Raw genomic sequence first — 18934 nt, 5'->3', positions numbered from 1 at the left:
ACATATCTCCTTTCAGTTCCAAATTCCCTCTTCAATCATGTCCAGTGATAAGAGAATGAACTCTTTTAAGCACTTTTTTTTTTTCAGTTAAGCTTTGTCAGTAGAGGGTGCTGGAGGGACATTCAAGGTTTGTTTTAATGACGGCCTTCCCTCAGCCCTACTGATGAGAACCCAACACACTTCAGGCCATGCACAGGTAACACACAGTGGTATCCCAACTCCATCCTCATGCCCAACCATCAACTCTGGCTCGCCTGTATCCTGGAGGATTGATTTTTACTCCCCTGTAAAAGTGGTGTACCGGGCCGGCCCGTGGCTCACTCGGGAGAGTGCGGTGCTAATAATACCAAGGCCCCAGGTTCGGATCCCATATACGGATGGCCGGTTCGCTCACTGGGTGAGCGTGGTGCTGACCACACCAAGTCAAGGGTTAAGATCCCCTTACCGGTCATCTTTTAAAAAAAATAAAAATAAAAAAAATAAAAGTGGTGTACCACTTTACATTACCACCAGAAACCAAAATGGAAATTCCAGTTGCTCCACATCCTCACCAAGGTTTAGTATGGCCAATCTCTATATTATTATTTTAGCCACTGTAATAAGTCATGTAGTGATATCTCATAGTAGTTTTAATTTTTTAAGTTTTATTCAGACCATAAAGTTCACCGATTTAAAGTATGCAATTCAGTGGTTTTGAGTATATTCACAGAGTTGTGCACCATCACCATAATTCACTTTTAGAACATCTTCATTATCCCCAAAAGAAATCCCATAACTATCAGCAGCCACTCTTCCATCGCTTTCCCCAGTCCCAGGCAACCACTACTTTATCTCTATACAGATTTGTCTATTCTGGACATTTCATACAAACTGGACCATATAAAACGTGGTCTTTCAAGACCAGCTTCTTTCAGTTAGCATGTTTATGAGGTTCATCCAAGCTGTACCATGTAATAGTACTTCATCCTTTGTATTGCTGAATAATATTCCATTTTATGTATAGGCTACATCTATCCACTCATCAGCTGATGGACAATTAGATTGTTTCTACTGTTCGGCTATTATAAATAATGACACTATCAACATCCATGTATGGTTTTTGTATGAACATATATTTTGAATTCTCTTGGGTATATACTTAGATATGGAATTGCTGGGTCATATGGTTACCCAGTTTGCCTTTTTGAGGAACTATCAAATCAGCTGCACCATTTTACATTCCCACAGTGGATAAAGATTCCAATTTCTCCACAAGTCTCACCAACACTTATTATCTGCCCCTTTTGATTACAGCCACCCTAGTGGGTGTGAAGTGGTATCTCATAATGACTAATGATACTTAGCATATTTTCATATGCTTAATAGTCAGGTGCATGTATGAGTATTCTTTGGTAAAGTGTCTTTGGGCCATTTTTTAAGCTGGGTTGTTTCTTACTGCTGAGTTTTCAGAGTTTTTTAATACACGAAGTCCTTTATCAGATATGTTTTGCAAACATTTTCTGTGGCCCATATTCATTCTCTTAACAGGGTCTTTCAAACAGTGGATGTTCTCAATTTTGATGCCATCGAATTTATCAATTTCTTCTTTATGGACCATGCTTTTGGTGTCATCCTAAGAAATCCTGGCCTAACACAAAATCACAAAGAAGTTCTCTTATATTTTCTCCTAGAAGTTTCGTAGTTTGGGTTTGTCATTTAGGTCTAACATCCCCTTGAGTTAACTTTGGTATATGGCACAAGCTGTGGCTGAAAGTTCATGTTTTGCCAATGAATATTCAATTTTTCCAGCATCATTTATTGAAAAATTACTTTTTCCACGTAATTGCTTTTGCACTTTTGTCAAAAATCAATTGTCCAGTAGATATGGGTCTATTTTTATACTCTATTCCACAACATCAGATCGATGGATTTTAATTTTAACGTTGACTAAAATTTCAAAAGCTGATTGACATGTTTTTAGTTACAACGCTGATTAAGAAACTATTTGTTAAGTTTTGGCATAATAGCAAAGAACATACAAAACTATCTGAAAATACTATTTTTCAAACCACTTATCTATGTGAAGCCAAGTTTTCATATACTTTAACCAAAGAATATGCAACAGAGTGATTGCAAAGGCAGAGATGAGAATTCAATTGTCTTCTAATAACCCAGACATAAAAGAGACTTGTAAAAATTTAAAACAACTACTCTTCTCACTAAAATTTTTCTCTTGGAAAATATACTCATCATAAAAAAATTTTTTTTAATGTATTGAGTTTACTGTTATTTTAAATATTCTAATTTTTAAAGTTCATTTTTCATTTCCAATATGGTAAATATCTTATATACAACCCACATAAACAAAAGTCCCTTGGGTCCTCAATTTTAAGAGTGTAAAGGGGCCCTGAGACCAAGCTATGAGAACCACTGCTCCACATCAATGGTCTTCAATAGAAGTATCTTTAAGCACTTTGCAATTTCTGAGAATGGAAGAAATGAAATTTATGATGGAAACATTTTTGGCACTAGTACTAGGTACATAGTAGGTATTCAATAGTTGATAAATTGAGAAGAAATAAAGACACAGACTCTCCAATTCTATCTCAAACGTGTTAACAGAACAGCATGCTTTTTAGGGTAAATTTTATTGTGTGTACATAAAATTTTATTGACTTGATTCTGTCTTTAAAGAATACACCATCAGGTGGGAGTTGGGAAGAGGAGAGAAAGAAAAGTAAAAAGGGTATTATAATGAAGTTAAGTTATAAGAAATAAGTTCATAGAAATGCTTCAGTATCTTTCAAGCCTTCAAGAACTCATCATGCCTGTTATGGTCTGAAGGGGGGGGGGGGGCAACTAAAAATTTGTATGTTAAAGCCCTAACCTCCAGTACCTCAGAATGTGACTGTACTTGGAGACAGGATCTTTAAAGAGGTGATCAAGTTAAAATGGAGTCCTTAGAGTGGGCCCTAACCCAAAATGACTGGTGTCCTTATAAGAAGAGATTAGGATATAGACACACACAGAGAAGACACAAGAAGAAAACCATCTACCAACCAAGGAAAGAGGTCTCAGAAGAAACCAACACTGCCAACACCTTGCACAGGACTTCAAGCCTTCAGAACTGTGAGAAAATAAGTTTCTGTTTAAGCAACCAGTATGTGATACTTTGTTACGGCAGGCCTTGCAAACTAAAACAATATTCAAAACTGAACTTATCTCTTCCCATTCCTGGCTGATGAAACTACTCTAGAAATCAATTATTTTTAACTCCACCTCCCCATCTTAATTACTTCACCAATTACTATATTCTATTAATTCTAGCTTGATCTGTTTCTTCTTTCCCATTCTTTCCATTCCCACTGCCTTAGGCTCCCGTAATATCTTGCCTAGCCCACTGCAATAGCATTCTAAAATATAGTCTGAATTAATAAGTTTTCCCTTGGGGGGCGTTCTTACTTCCTGTTCCCTTTTAAGAACTCTTTCCAGTCTACCTGTATTATACTAAAAATAAGTGATCTGCATGACCTTATAGGAGAGAAGTAAAACCCACTAAAATAAGCCTGGTCTGGAAGAAACTGGAAGTAGATGTATGGAAGAGGATATCCAGGTAGCCCAGCATTAATCACTCACAGCATTTTAGCCTAAGAAGCATTCCGGGTCAACAACATAGCAGATATCTTTTGGGATGTCTGCCCAGCTCAAGAACGGACACAGCCAGTCATGACTTTTGTTCTTACATTACCTTTCCCACTACCTCCCATCTACTTGGATCAAGGGTAGGCACCTGACCCAAGATGAGCCAATTAGATTCTAGCTCCCAGAAATTTGGGTTTAAGAGTCAATCAGTAGCTACTGACAACATGGCATGATAATTATGCCTCACCTCTGCTCAAAACCCTCCCATAGCTCCCTGTCTCACTAAAATAAAAGTCAATGGAAGTCCTACATGTGCACTACCCCTCTACATTCCCCACTGACCATGATCTCTCTGACCTCATATACTTACTCTTCCCCCAATTCAATTCACTTCATTACAACTACACTGCTCTCCTGGTTATTTCTTGAACATTCTAGGCATGCACCTGCTTTAGAGACTTCACATTGGCTGTATTCTATCAGCCTGGACTGCGCATTTGCATGGCTAACTCCTCTTCTGCTACTTCTCAGGAACCCTTCTCTTACTGACATATTTAAAACTGCAAACCCCTGCCCTTATATTCTGGCACTCTTTACTACCTCCCAATTTATTGTTCTCCACAGCACTTGAAACCTCCTACTTATGCCATATAATTTATTACATGTTTATTTTCTGTCTTCCCTTCCTCCCCTACCAAGTTAACAACTAGAATGTAAGCCCTATCTATGCAAGAAGGGATTTTTCTCTATTTTGTTCCCTGACTGGTCCAAGTACATAAAATAGTGACTGGTTCATAACAGGTGCTCAATAAACATTTGTCAAATAAATGCATGTATGCTTGGACACAAGCATGCCAAAGCAATGAAAGTTGATCTGTAGTAAGAATGAAACAGACATGTCTGGAAGCAGAGATGAAAGACCATGTGGTTCTAGAAAGAGAGTAACTAGCTGTCTGATTCTGACGACTTCCTCATTTCTTCTAAATTTGAGTTACCTTAAAGTTTTTGCCATAGAGGATATAGAACATGATCAATTGCAATACACTTCAGCTTCACACCTTTAAAATGAATGCTACATAAAGCATAAGGAACAACTGCTTTGGTATCCCATCTAAAAATTACTAATAAGATTTTTGCATTACATTCTGCTAGTGTAAGCAGTAATTCAGCAAAATGAAAAAAAAAATCAGCTGTATGTATCAGTGGACTGAAATATGAGCATTTCACTAAGATAAAATGTTTAATAACATCTCTATGAGAGCCTCATACATCAATACTTGCTTGCAATATCTATTGTAGTATTGCAGTGCTTTTCCTTAAAAAAAAAAAAAGTATCCTTGAGCAAAGGACAGATTTTTTTCCTGAAACTAAAAAATTTCAGTGCATTGCAGTATCTTAACCAATAAAATGAGGCTGAAATGTCTAAGGCCCCTCCAGCTCTAACGTTTAAAGATCTGATCATGGATAACAGTTTATATAACACATCTGCACTCATACAAACTACATACAAACAATAAGAATGATTCATTTATCCCTGTATTATGAGAACAAATTATAAACCTCCTGATTTTACAAAAATATAATTTAATCCACCAAACACTTTAGAGATCTTTAAAATCTGGCAAACACTTGTTATGAAAGGCCAAAATCATAGAATTTGGTATTGTTTACTACAAATACAAAACATTCTCAGCATTACAATATCATATATGATACCATTAAAGGAAAGCAACATGCTATTTTTAAAAGGGAAGGAAGAGTTACACTGTTTGCACTGGTTGGTTGGTATTTTAGAAGCATTCTGAATCTCTTTGCTCAGAATATTAAAATGTAAAAAAAAAAAAAAAGTAAACCACAACATTATCAGTGTTTTCAACAGTGGGTAACAGGATTAAAAGATATTTTAACTTTAATTTTATGTTTAGCCATATTTTCCAAGTATCCTGCAAAGATAGTTTTTTTAATTTAAGAAATAATCTATAATAACTGATTTAACAAATAGAACAGTTGTTTAAAAGCTTTCTGGCATCTTCACTTTATCATTTTTATCATGAAGTCCTCTGTAACTTTCTCTTTCCTTCCAGTGTTATTTTAAGTTAAATTTCAATTGACTGTGAAAATTTCAGAAGACTTATTATAACTTGGAATTTTTCAAAAGTAGGTATGAGAAGTATTAAAATCCACTTTCATTTCATGACTAATACTTTCATAAAACAAATATAAAATAAGGTTTCATGAAATTATATAAATGATTCATCCTATAAAGGAAGTGACAAAAATAAATTATTTCAACAATGGACATTGGTATACACCTATAACTATCTAATTTAAGTATGCAGACTGACAGACACGAGTTTGAATCTTGCCTCTGCCATTAACTATCTATGTGACCTTGGGCAACTTAATTATACTAACCTTATCTGTTTCCTTTTCTGTAAAATGGGGATACTGCCTACCTAAAAATGTTGAGAGAATTAAATGTGATGTATACAAAGTGTTTAGTAAAGTACATACTGCACATCCTGTCCTCAGTAAATGTTAGTTACTTTAAAAGGTAACAGTGTTCAAGTCAATAAATAAATATCATTTATACCTTACCCCGTTATAATTTTATAAGGTAAAAAATATGCTGAAGCACTAGAAGTACACTGAAAATATTTCTTTCATGATCCACTTCGAGATTTTGCAATTCCTTAATTACCACTGACTACTGTCTCACCATAAATGTAAACTACCCAGGCCCAAATAACGGAAATTTAATACAATATGCTGATACATATCAAGTGTTAAATAAATACATGCCTTACTAGATTTATTCATTAAAACTTGGATCCAAAAAAATTGTTAAATCTAGGTAGATGGAAATCTATACAGAAGAACCACCTGCCACATGTAATTTCTAAATAACATTCAAAAAGAATGTGATTCCTAACCTTTGGCAGTTTCACTTTACTATTTTTCCAAAGAAATCTCCAGTGGCAATTAGCTTCACTCATTGTATATAATAAATACAACGGTGGCATAATGAAAGGGAAACTACTTGCAATCAAAATACCTAGGTTCAAATCTGCCTCTTACTACGTGCCTGAACCTTGGACAAGCTATTAAAACAACTAAGCTTAAATTTCCACATCTATAAAAGATAGTAATACCTACCTACTCCACAGGGCTGTTGTTATGAAGACCAAATGTGAACGTACTGAGTATGCTGTGTGCATACAAGTGCCACATGTCATTACATACAGTTGAGGTTTTTACTGATTAAGGAAAGACTTCTTTAAAAAACGATAAATCAAGTTTTATCAACTTATTACAGAGATCATATCAAACTTTTTATCACTCATTATTGCACTCCATGACAGTGTTCCGTGATTCATTTTAATTGAAAACTGCGAAAACCGCAATCCATAAGGTGGAAGACACTTATCCCCACATAAATATACGCAAAGCATAAAACTATCTGCATTGATAACCAGAACATCAAGAGCAAGATAATTTAGTTATTTCCTCTACAGACTCACTAAATTATTTTAGACTCTAAAAAGACAACACCGCTTAATAACAACCCACTACCTTCAGTAGGTAAGCAAATGCATTTCGATACTCATGAGGTGTGAATGTTTATATCTTACGTATTCCATTCACAAGGGTCAGTTTGTTCAAAACAACCATACCCCAAAACACACGCAGTCACCAAACAAAACAAACAGAACCTTCCTGACGGGTGTCAGGGATTAAAACAACATAAACTGCACCGAAACAAAAGAAATCTACACAGCCTCCGTCTTTAGCCTAATCTCCCCGGGCCTTTCTCTCCGCTTTTAGTAAACAGGCAAGTACAGGGCAAGGCTTTTTAACAAGGGTCAGTCCACTGCACTCGGACGTCACCTGGCGGGGTATTTTTCGCGAAGTTTCAAAAGTCAACAAAGAAGTTTTGCGGCGGGCGGGTAGGGCCTGTCGAGCAATAGGGAGAAGACATAAAGGAAGACAAAACGGAGTGGGGGAAGGGTGTGGAAAGCGCCCCCGTACCGCGAGCCGCCACGACAAGCGGCCCCTTCCTCCGGGGACGGGCGGGAAGGTGGAGGCGGGGGAGGCCACGCCGGCTGGGCCACCAGCCGCCCAGACGCCCCCGGCCCGGGCAGGGTTCCCGCCTCCCTCGCCGGTGCAGGCGGGAAACAACCGGGGGGGGGCGCGCAGGGGGTCACTTTCCGTTCCCGGCCCAAGCGGCCCGACCGCCCCTCGCGCCAGCCCGGGGACGCAAACGGTCTGGGCGCCCGCCTCGAGCGCCGCGAACCCCGGGACGGGCCCGAACCCGGACGCCGGAGCCAGGGTGCGGGCGCCGCGGCGACGCCGACTTACCTTCCTCAGCGGTGTCCATCTTGTCGGGGGTGGGGGGGAGCGGCGGTGACGCAGCCGCGAGGCTCCCGCGGCCGGGACCGAGCGGGGAGGGAGGGAGGGGGAGGAGGAGAGGAGGGAGCGAGAGTCGGGCCCGGGCAGGTGCGTGTGCTCAGGTGCGAGAGAGGAAGCGAGAGGAAGGAGCGAGGGGGAGAGGGACAGGAAGAGCTTGACAGAAAACCGAGCGACGAGAAGGGGGAGAGGCGGGGGCGCCGAGGGGCGAGGCCTGGGCGGGGCGTCGGGCCGGAAGGGGCGGGGCGCCCTCCGCGGCAGGGGCGTCACTTCCGGTAGCCTCGGCTCGTGAGGCCTGTTGGCGGCGGTTGGGGGGCCGTTGTCCGCAGGTGTAGGACCACGTCAGCCCTGTCGCGAAGGCTGCGCGAGACAGCGGGGCAGAAACGTAAGCGGGAGCCGCGCCTGGAGGGAAAAGAAGGCGCAGAGCCGCGGGAGCAGAGCAGCGTGAGCGAGCCCGGCGCCCGCCCCGCAGACGGGCGAGACAAAGTCCGGGTCCTCGGGATACTGAAGAATGGCTGAGGCGCTGTGCCCCCCGCCCCGGGATCCTGGTGCCTTTTGTCTAGAGTGGGCCCGGGAATAAGCATGTGTGTTCAGCACCGGGGTGTGCAGGTTTTGAGAAAGGACGAAAACATCACCGAAATGTAGAGACAGACACTGACTTTACCAAAATTCCACCCAGGGAGACTTTTGCATTTACTTGGAAGGGCTGCTTCGATAAACCGCTGAGGCTGGGACTTGAAACATGACCCGCCTCTGAGGAAATTGTTTCAGATGCCGACGGGGATTGATGGACTGAGTTAGGGACGCTTGCCTGGCCAGAACTAAATGGCTGATGAAAGAATTGATGAAAGGCCGACGCTGTCCCCATCAGTGCGCCACCCTTCCTCACCATAATCCTTGGCTTTTTCTCTAAGTGAAAAGATACTTAGGGAATACAGATGAGAAGGGCCACCACGTTATAATGGCCTGATTAGAAGCAAAGAAGTCTGTCCATCTTCAAAAAAATGTTTGAACAATATGCTCATGACTTAGCAGAAATACACTGATAGATTTAAGAATGCTAACAATCTCTTTTTCCCCTTGTGTAAGTGGGGGAATTGGGAAGACCCTTCCTCCAATCTTCATCAATCAGAATAAAGCTTAAAATAAGAATAATGAAATGGAGTCCTTCAAAAGGATTTGATTAATGTCAGTCATGTTACTCAAGGCGAGAAGGAATTCAAACTCCATTTGACACAATAATGGAGACCCACTGGTTTCAAGAGTTGACATGGAGAATTGAGCAGACAGCCATTCCTTAAATATGTTTACACTGTCTCCCAAGAAACTAAATTTGAGGTCAGCTTTTCCCCCCCAGCCACCATCCCTCTGACCCAACCCTAACGAGAGCTCTCTGTAAGACCTGTGACAGAGCACTTACAGCCAGCTGAGACCAAGAACACACATCAGGACCGTTGCACCAATCAGATGTTGTAAAGCATAAGGGGGAAGGATTCTGAGAGAGAAACACTGAAACTTGCTGAAGGAAGCATTAGTAGTACTTAAGGACAAATATATGAACCATAGAGCAGCAGAGCTAGATTAAGATTAGAAGGGTGTGTGTGGTGCGGGTGGGGGTCTTCTTGTCTTTAGGTGACTTCCCTCGTGATGCTCAAAGGAAAGTTAATCTTTTAACCAATTGTCCCTTCTACTTAGTAATAATACCCTTCTGGAATTAACCCAGCCTTTATTCAAAATTTGGGCATTAAATATGAAAGTAATAAACGAACATTTGTTGAGTCCCTGCTATGTGTCAGTCACTTGTCTTCCCAACAGCACTTTCAATTACGTAAGTCAGACCTCTCCTGGTTGCCATTGACAGGAACCCAACTAAACTCTAAAGGCAAAAGGGAGGAACGTATGGTTTATATGAATGAACTATGAGAAGGGTAGGGGTCTGCTGGACCTCAGGGACTACTACAACCAGAGTCCCTCTGTCTGTCCCCATTCCTCGGCTCTACTTTTCTCTGCACATTGGTTTCATGCTGTCAGACCAACTTCCTGCACAAGCTGGAAACAAGGCCAATGATAGCTCTCAACTTCACATCTTCAGCCTTGCCATCAGACAGGCTAAGGGTGATGATCTCTGGTCCCTAGTTAAAAATTCCCAGGGAAGGACAGTTAATTGGTGCAGCCAGTTGCCCATCCCTGAACCAAATGACTGTGCTGAAGAACTAGGATATGTTAGAATGATGGACACTACATTGTTGAAGTGGGGAAAGAATATTTCCCACGAGAAGAGGGAGGACAAAACAATAGATGTCCATTAGAATTAGAATTCGTATTGTTTTCAAACAAGAACACTGAAATTATATAGAAATATTTTTATTTGCCACACTTTTATCGAAGGAAACCAATGTTAGAATTGTTACAGAATTTCAATCTGGAAAATTCATTTCTGATCAAGAGAGACGCTTTATTAAAGGTATAGGATATACATAATTTCAGCCTCATTTGCTCAGGCACCCACATGCATTTCAGTGCTGTGAGGATACTATAGTCTAGTAATGCTGGTTTTCCATACAGCAATAAAATGAGTAAAGGGGGTCATGTAGGAGGATACAGTACAATTCTTTGAGCACCAACTATAACAATAACAATAACAATAATTCCCTGAACTCCCTGTTATGTCCAATGAACACCAATAGTAATCCCATGAAGTAAATACTACACACATTTTATGGATGAGGAATCATACTCATAGCTAATAAGTAATTAGCCCTAGGCCATACACTTACCAGAAGAGGAAGTAGAATTGAGGCACAGGTCTGTCTAACTCCAGGCCTCCAAGTTTTAAACCTCAATGGTATGCCATCAGCAGCTACCCTTAACACGGCCATTAAACTCTCAACCCTTTTACTATGAGCCCAAAACCCATGACTTTTCAACAATTGCATAGAATTGCTGCTGAAGAAACACAGATGTGGTAGTTAGGCAAAGTGTCTTTCTTACCATCAGCTTAACATTAACAAATTCCTGAAGGCAGTTTATGGCATTATCTTAATATTAAATTCTTCCCTTCCAATCATCCCTTCCTTCCTATCTTCCCTTCCCTTCAATGTTTCTTTTCTATTTCTCCTCCCTTCCTGAAGTGAGACCCAGCAGCAGTAGGGCAAGAACACAGAGCTGAAATGAGCAGCATGCAGGTGGCAGAGAGAAGACTGGTGTGGTTGGACAATGGATTACATTGAGCAAATAAGCAAATATATTTAAAATAATGATGATCATATTTCTCCCTTTTGGAGAAAATACAAACATGGAAAGGGCAAAGGCTAGAAAAAACATTGAGGTGTTGGATTGGAAATATAGGTATTATTATAAACTCACTTTTAAAAATATAAGCAGTTATATATGGAAACAGTTATATATGGATGTATGTGTATAAGTATATATATTTTATACACACACACACTAGGGAAAAAACTTAGTTTGTATATATATATGTACATATACACACTAGGATAAAAACCTAGTTCTGTCCTCTGAGAAGATACACATGAAATGGCACCCCAGTAGCTATGAACACACAAGTATACAGATTTTTGTTTCTAATACCATGCTCCACTAAAAGGAACCGGGACTCCTTGGTCCTGTCTTCAAGTGTGTGAGAGTCTGTGACCTGTGGCTGCACAACGGCAGAGGACACATTTTATTTGCTGCTATTTCCGAGGCCAACACAGGGTTTGACATGTAGTAGAGTGGCAATAAATATTGGCTGAATGAATAAAGTATGATTTCCCAGGAGGTACTTTATATTGCTGAAATAGCAACATGTGTATAAATGCTGATGGAGTTTGGATATGTTGTCCCCTCCAAAACTCATGTGGATATTTGATCTCCAATGTGGCAGTGTTGGAAACTGATTGAGTCATGGGGGCGGATCCCTCACGAATAGATTAATGCTCTCCCTGGGGGTGGGGGGATTAATGAGTGAGTTCTCACTCTATTAGTTCCCACGAGAGCTCGTTGCTTAAAAAGACCCTGGCACCTTCTCTCTCTCTCTTGCTTTCTCTCTCTTGCTTCCTCTTGCCACGTGATCTGCTTGTACCCGCCGGCTGCTTGCCACTTTCCACCATGAGTAGAAGCAGCCTGAGGCCCATGCCAGATACAGCTGTCCTAGAATCGTAAGCCAGATAAATCTCTTTTGCTTATAAATTACCCAGTCTCAGGTATTACTGTTATAGCAACATAAAACGGACTAAAACAGATGCCTTTCTTAGGAAGTGACAAGTTCATATAATAGCTTGTAGTGGATTGAATTATGTCTCCCCAAAACTCATTGAAGCTCGAATTGTATCCCCCAAGTTTTACGTATTAGAAACTTAGGCCCCGCTGTGACTGTTAAGAAGGTAGGAAATTCTATTATTGTAATGGAAAGGTGGAGCCTTGAAGAGGTGATTAGATTGTACAACCATGCAGTAGTGAATAGATTAAAAAACGATGGTCAGGGGAGTGGTTCTGAGGGCTTTAAAAGTAGAGGACAGTCTGTCTCTCTGCTCTACTCTCTCTCTGCTCTCTCTGCTTTTACCATCTTGCAATGTGAGACCCCTGGGTCGCTGTCACCATCACCGGATTGACTTGGACTTCCCAGCCTCAGAAACTGTAAGCAATAAATTTCATTTTCTTTATAAATCACCCAGTTTCAGGTATTTTGTTATAAGCAACAAAAGAGGACTAATACATAGCTGAAATATGATTAACTGAATAACAACCATACATTAGGTTTAGTGTGTTTGTACTTTTATATCTGGATTTCTGGGTTGTAATGAATTCGGTTTCAGTACTTTATGCAGATATATCACTCCACAGTGATATACACTGAGTCAAATCAAATAATCAAAATAGAGCACCATATGTTTCTTATTCCTAACATATTCAGATACAGTATTCACGTAAAAAATAGTTTAATCCAAAATGTTGCTGAGATGAAGAGCTTCAAGACCACAGTTCTTTTTTTCTCCAAACTTTTGTTATGAACATTTTTAAGTGTACAGAAAAGTTAAAAGAATAATACAATGAACATCTATACCCTCAACCTAGATTCAACAATTGTTTACATTTAGCCATATTTATCTTAATAGTAGATTTTTTTTCTGTATCATTTGAAAGTACATATTTGAACATCTTTGCTCCTAAATACTTTAGCATGTATCTCCTAGAGTTAGAATAACCTCCTTTAAAACCATTACCACATCATAATGATATCCAGAATCTAAAGATTCTCTAGTTGTCCCAAAATATCTTTTATAAATTTGTTTGTTTTCTTTAGTAAGGATCCAATCTGGTTTCATTCATTGCCACTGGTTTGGTCTCTATAGTCTCCTTTAGTCTAGACAGGTCCCTGTACCTTTCGTTTTCCAATAACAATGCCTGTTGGAAGACCACAGGACAGTGGTCTTATCAGTGTCCCTCATTCCAGATTTGTATGATTGATTCCTCTTGGTGTCATTTTATTTTTTCCTTTAACCCCATTTCCTGTAAACTAGAAGTTAGACCTAGAGGCTTGAGATTCATGTTAAACATTTTTTAGCTAGAATATTTCACAGATGATGAAGTGTCCTCCATATTGCAGTGTGCCAGGAGTATCAGGAGGCCAGAAAGTCAGTTTGTATCACTATTAGCATTGCTGAGTTTGATCACATAGTTAAGGTGGTGGCTGCCAAGTCTTATCATTTATTAAGTAATATGTGGAGTAATACATTAAAGCCACAGTCTTCGGCTCAGATCCTTTCATTGATATCTCTTTCATTAAGTAGGTTGACAGATTTTTAAATTATTCTTAAATTTAAAGTTTCATGTTATCATTAAAAACATTTCTGTGATATTCAAAAGATAAGTTTATTTTATAAAACCTTCCATGTTCTTTATCACAGAATTCCCCCATAATTTTTCCAGTGAGATAAAACCACGTTCTGTTTGTGTCACTCTTCTGATTTCTTGCAAAAATAAAGATGACCCACCACGAGTTCTTCCTGAATGACAGTACCCTGAGTGTCTGTCCCTGTGGCATACTGGACCTTGAAGTTCCTTCTGAAGGAACTAAAGGAGGAAAAAGAGAAGCTGGGAACCCCTTCCTTGAGCCCCACATAAATTCATATCCATCTGCCATGCTTCTTGTGTCATTACTCAGTGAAGTCAGATAAATGAGACACAGCTTTATTTAGTGCCTGTGCATATAGAGCTCACCCACAAGCAAGGCGTGTTCCCTGACTAGTGCGAGAAGGCAGAATATGGAGCGGGCTGCAGGGCGCTCAGTGCAACTGAGGACTCTCTGCTCTCTGCTGCAACATCAAGCAAGATCAATAAATCCTGGACAGACAGTTGAATCCTGGGATGTTATTTTTGTCTGTGAAGTCCCGCTTCCCCGCTTCTCCTGGCAATAATATCCACATTTCTTTTAGAGAACTGCTCCTCCTCACTTGAAACACAGAGTTCCAGCAGGAGCTTCCAGTCTCCCAGCCGGCCAATCCTCTATCCCTTGGGGAGGGCATATGGTCTGGGCGGGACCAAATGTACATTCTCTTGGTGCCCATGGGGACTGCACTTCTACTGGCCCCTTTAATCCACTTGCCACCCTTCTCTACCCCACACTGAATCCAGGTTTCTGACACTTTGGTTCATGGTTGCATCAACAGTTTGACATTGATCCTAAAAATATTTTTGGTTTAAATTTTAACCAGTTATTCAGAAGTTCTAAAATAATAATAACATCTAACATCGATTGAATACTTGTGAGGCTCCATGTCCCACTTCTCCTGGGGTACCCCTTAAAGTTGTGTTCCTATGCTGCAAAGTGCCCTCCCTTGTTAACAAGATCATGGGGACCTCTCTCTTGACTTGTCCAACTTCTGGGTATTCACCGAGAGGCTGAATATACTAACAAAGGCCAGACCATATTTGGCTATAGAACTCTAAGCCACAATCTGCGGCAGCCAGTACAAGAAGCCAAATCATAACCTCTGCAGCAATCGGCAGGGAATGGTAGGGACTTAATAACTACCAGCTTCCCTACTTTTTGCTGCTGCTTCCAATTTAGGACCAAAGAAAGCCAAATATGTTCCCCTAGCCAATCGGATGGGATGCCCACTTCTCTCAGCCCACTGCAGCTTCCCAGGCCAGTGGCTTCCGGTGCGGGCACCCCTGAAGCCCCCCTTTGTTCACTGTGAAGCCTTCCCCCTCCTCCACCTGCCTTCGAGTCTCTGCCAAACACACCTGTTGGAGGCTGACTCCTGTACAGCAAGGTCTGAATAGCCTTTGCTTATTCTCATTTGGGTGGTCTTTGTTTATTTCCACATCGTTTTAGTTTAACTGGCCCTTAGGTCTTTTTATTTAGTGTCCTACCCACCCCTGCCTTCAGACAACCTTCACCACTCTCTCTGAGGCCTGACCTCCAGCCTCAAATCTGTGCCACTTCGGCAGGAATGACCCTGTCCCACAAGTGTCAGTCGTTCTCTGTAGTGACTCATCCCTTTCCTCATCAGGCGTTGGATTCCATGGCAGGGGAGACCTCCAGTCACTGCGAGACACCCACAGAGCCTCATTTTAGCCCCAGTGCTGGGAAGCAGTTGCCATAGCGACGGATGCAGCAGGCGGCCGTGAGAGCGGCTCCCTGCAGCCCGCCCACTCCAGGGGGGCCGGCCTTCGGCTTGGTCTCGGCGGCTCAACGCCCCCCAGTCCAAACCCCCACGTCGGAGGGCGAAAGCGGGGCTGGGAGTGGGAATTGTCCACGTCCATCACTCTTGAGTCCTGGGCTGAGCATACCCCCCACGTTAGCTGTTAATGGTTGGCCTCACTTGGTTGTGCAGCTTGGACTGTGCTGCTTAGCAACGAAATAACAAACAACTTAAGTCGAATCTCCATTGAATCTGCATGAATGGCTCTTTTACGTGGACGCAATCTTGGTGCTCTGTGCCAAGGTGGGGGTGGGGCGGTTTGAATCTTTTCAAATGGAGGATTAACATGCACAGAACCAAGTGCAAAAAGCGTAAGTGCAAGTCTTGATAAATTGTAACCAACACGCAGATCAAGATAGAACATTTCCAGGACCCTCCCCCTCCTCACCCGCCGAGTTCCCCCTGCCCTTCCCAGGTAATACCACTCTCCATGCACATGGCTATGACTTTCATCAGCATCCATTCGTTCCGCCTGTAGCTGAACTTCACATAAATGGAATCATATAGTCTGGTTCTTTTGCGTTAGACCTACTTCACTCATCACTGTGTCAGTGAGATTATCCCCTGTCCTGCGCGTAGTGCAGGAGGAGGGGATGCGGTGAACACGGTTCCCTCCACCCCCAGCAACAGGACTGGCAGGACTGAACTTCATTTGTCTCCTGGCTTCTCTGCCTCACCTTCCCTGTTGAAACTTCTTGGATAGATGCCCACCTGAACCATACCCAAGTTCATCTCACCTCTTTGGCTACCGGTCCATCTCTACAAGTGGACGGGGTTGCCGTCACTTGCAGGGCCCCCAAACTCCTTCTGCCCCACCAATCAGTGCAGCTAGGAGCCTGCATCCCTTGTTCCTGCCTGTGCTGGGACATCCCAGAGCCGAGGCTGCCCAGACAGCTCACTGCATCCGAACCTTAAGGCACTGAAATTGTGTTTCTGCTACATAAAGTGCCTCTTTCCAATTAGTTAGCCCTCTTTTTTTTTTTTTCTTTTTGCAGCCGGCAGGCGTCCGGATCCAACCCTGGTGTTATCAGCATCGTGCTCTAAACAACTGAGCTAACCGGCTGACCCTTAACCCTCTTCAATTTTTTTAAACTGCTTATTTTGAAATAATTTTAGGCTTACAGAAAAGTTGCAACAATAGTACAAATTTCCATATACACTTCACCCACATTCCCCAAATGTTAATATTTTGCCACATTCGCTTTACTATTCTTTTTATGTCTGTTCATACATGTGATTTTTAAAAAGTCTGCTCTGAACAGGTCAGCTAAATCATAGTGTCTTGGGAGATATGAGATAAGTCAGCAGTCACATCCACTGGTCCTGGAAAATGGAATCAGAAGACCTTTTAACTCAGGACATTATGGCACCAGAAGGCCATAAAATAAGCTAGAATGCTTCTTGTAACTCTTACCCTAGATCCCGGCATGTAGGATGTATCCTCGTAACAATCCGAAATCTACATCATGTACAACCAATAGAAAAACTGATAAAGTGATTAGGTCGGGCTGCCCCCTCCCTTTGATTCTTCCCCCTCCTTGTGTTCATAAAACACTAAGCCCTGCAGGCCCTCGTGGGATCGCATTTCTCAGGGTGACCTGATCTATGCATTTCCTGGTTGCGATCTTCATATTGGCTCAGTAAATCTTATACTTTATATCTTTGGCTTCAGTTTCTTTTAGGTAAACACGTGTATAACTTGCACATATTAATTTTTCATTTTTCTACACCATTAGCTGGGAGTAGATTTATAGACAGGATGTCTCATCACCCCTACATATTTCAGTGTATAATTCTTCTTTTTCTTCCTGGTTGGCTGGTAAGAAGATCCAATCCCTTGACCTTGGTGTTATCAGCACCAGTCTCTAACCAAGTGAGCTAACCGGCCAGCTCTATTAATCTTAAAATGAAAAATAAGGACATTTTCTTGCGTAACCACAGTACACTTATCAAAATGAGGAAATTAACCTTGGCACGTCATTATTATGTAATCTACAGACCTCATGCAAATTTTGTCAATCATCTACTAAAGTTCATCTTTCTAAAAGTCGCAATTTAAAAATATATATATTTTTATTGTGGTGAATTATATATAGCATAAGATTTACCATTGTCACTTTGTGTGTGTGTGTGTGGCTGGCGGGTACAGGGATCCAGCCCTGGGCCTTGGTGTTATCAGCACCATGCTCTAACCAATGAGCTAACTGGCCATCCCCATTTTAGCCAGTTTTAAGTATACAATTTATGGCATTTATTATATTTGCAGTATTTGCAATCATCACCACTATCCATCTCTAGCACTTTCTCATCATCCCAAACTGAAACTCTGGACCCATTAAATAGTAACTCCTTATTTCCCCTCCCTCCAGCTCCTGGTAACCACCGTTCTACTTTGTTTCTATGATTATGATTATTCTTGGTACCTCGTACAAGTGGAATCACACATATTTGTCCTGCAAGAATTGGATTATTTCACTTCACATAATGTCCTCATGGTTCAACCATGTCCTTTAAAATGAAAGAAAAAAACCTCATTCCTTCCTGTTTCAGTATGCAGAATCCATACTGCATTGAGTTGTCAAGGCTCTTTAATCCCCTTTAATAAGGAACAATTCCTTAGTCTTTCTTTGTCATCCATGACAGTGATGTTTTTATAGGGTATAGGCCAGTTATTTTGTAAAATGTCTCTCAATTTGATTCGATATTTCCCCACAGCTGAATTGAGGTTATGCATTTTTGGCAAGAACAGCATGGAAGGGATATTGTCCCCTTCTGTTGTGTCATATCATTGGCACCTGTTCTCTATTTGTCCCCTTACTGATGATGTTAACTTTGACCATTTGGTTAAGGTTTGTCGGGTTGTCCACTGTAAAGTTACTATTCTCTCCTTTGTAGTTAGTATCTCCCCTGTGGGGAGATAGTTTGAGACTCTATGCAAATCCTTTTCCTCCTCAAACTTTTCCCACAGTTTAGCGTCCATTGATTGTTCTGACACAATTATGACCATGGTTCCAAGTGGAGTTTTCTCATTCCAGTATTCCTTCTACATTGATGAGTTGATATTCTACCATAAGGAAGAGCTGTCTCTTCTTCCCACATTTATTTTTTCATTTATATGATTATATCAGTATGTACTCCTGAAGTCTTTCTTTGGACTGTGATTGTAATAAAGTAAGAAGAGCTGTAATTCTGCG

General features: G+C 41.2%; 1 protein-coding gene across 1 annotated transcript in view; it reads right to left on the bottom strand.

Annotated features, from left to right (window-relative positions):
• The window catches only part of MARCHF6 (membrane associated ring-CH-type finger 6), a 72697-nt gene extending 64461 nt beyond the window's left edge, over nucleotides 1–8236 (bottom strand). Inside the window, exon 1 of the mRNA XM_063085468.1 lies at nucleotides 7981–8236. Within this exon, the coding sequence (XP_062941538.1) occupies nucleotides 7981–7999 (19 nt within the window). The 5' untranslated portion in view covers nucleotides 8000–8236. The remainder of the gene's footprint in view (nucleotides 1–7980) is intronic.
• Nucleotides 8237–18934: the final 10698 nt, after the last annotated feature.

Source organism: Cynocephalus volans, chromosome 2 (assembly GCF_027409185.1).
Source record: "Cynocephalus volans isolate mCynVol1 chromosome 2, mCynVol1.pri, whole genome shotgun sequence".
NCBI lineage: Eukaryota > Metazoa > Chordata > Mammalia > Dermoptera > Cynocephalidae > Cynocephalus > Cynocephalus volans.
The sequence above is the reverse complement of the archived record's forward strand: the minus strand, read 5'-3'. Positions and strand labels throughout refer to the sequence as shown.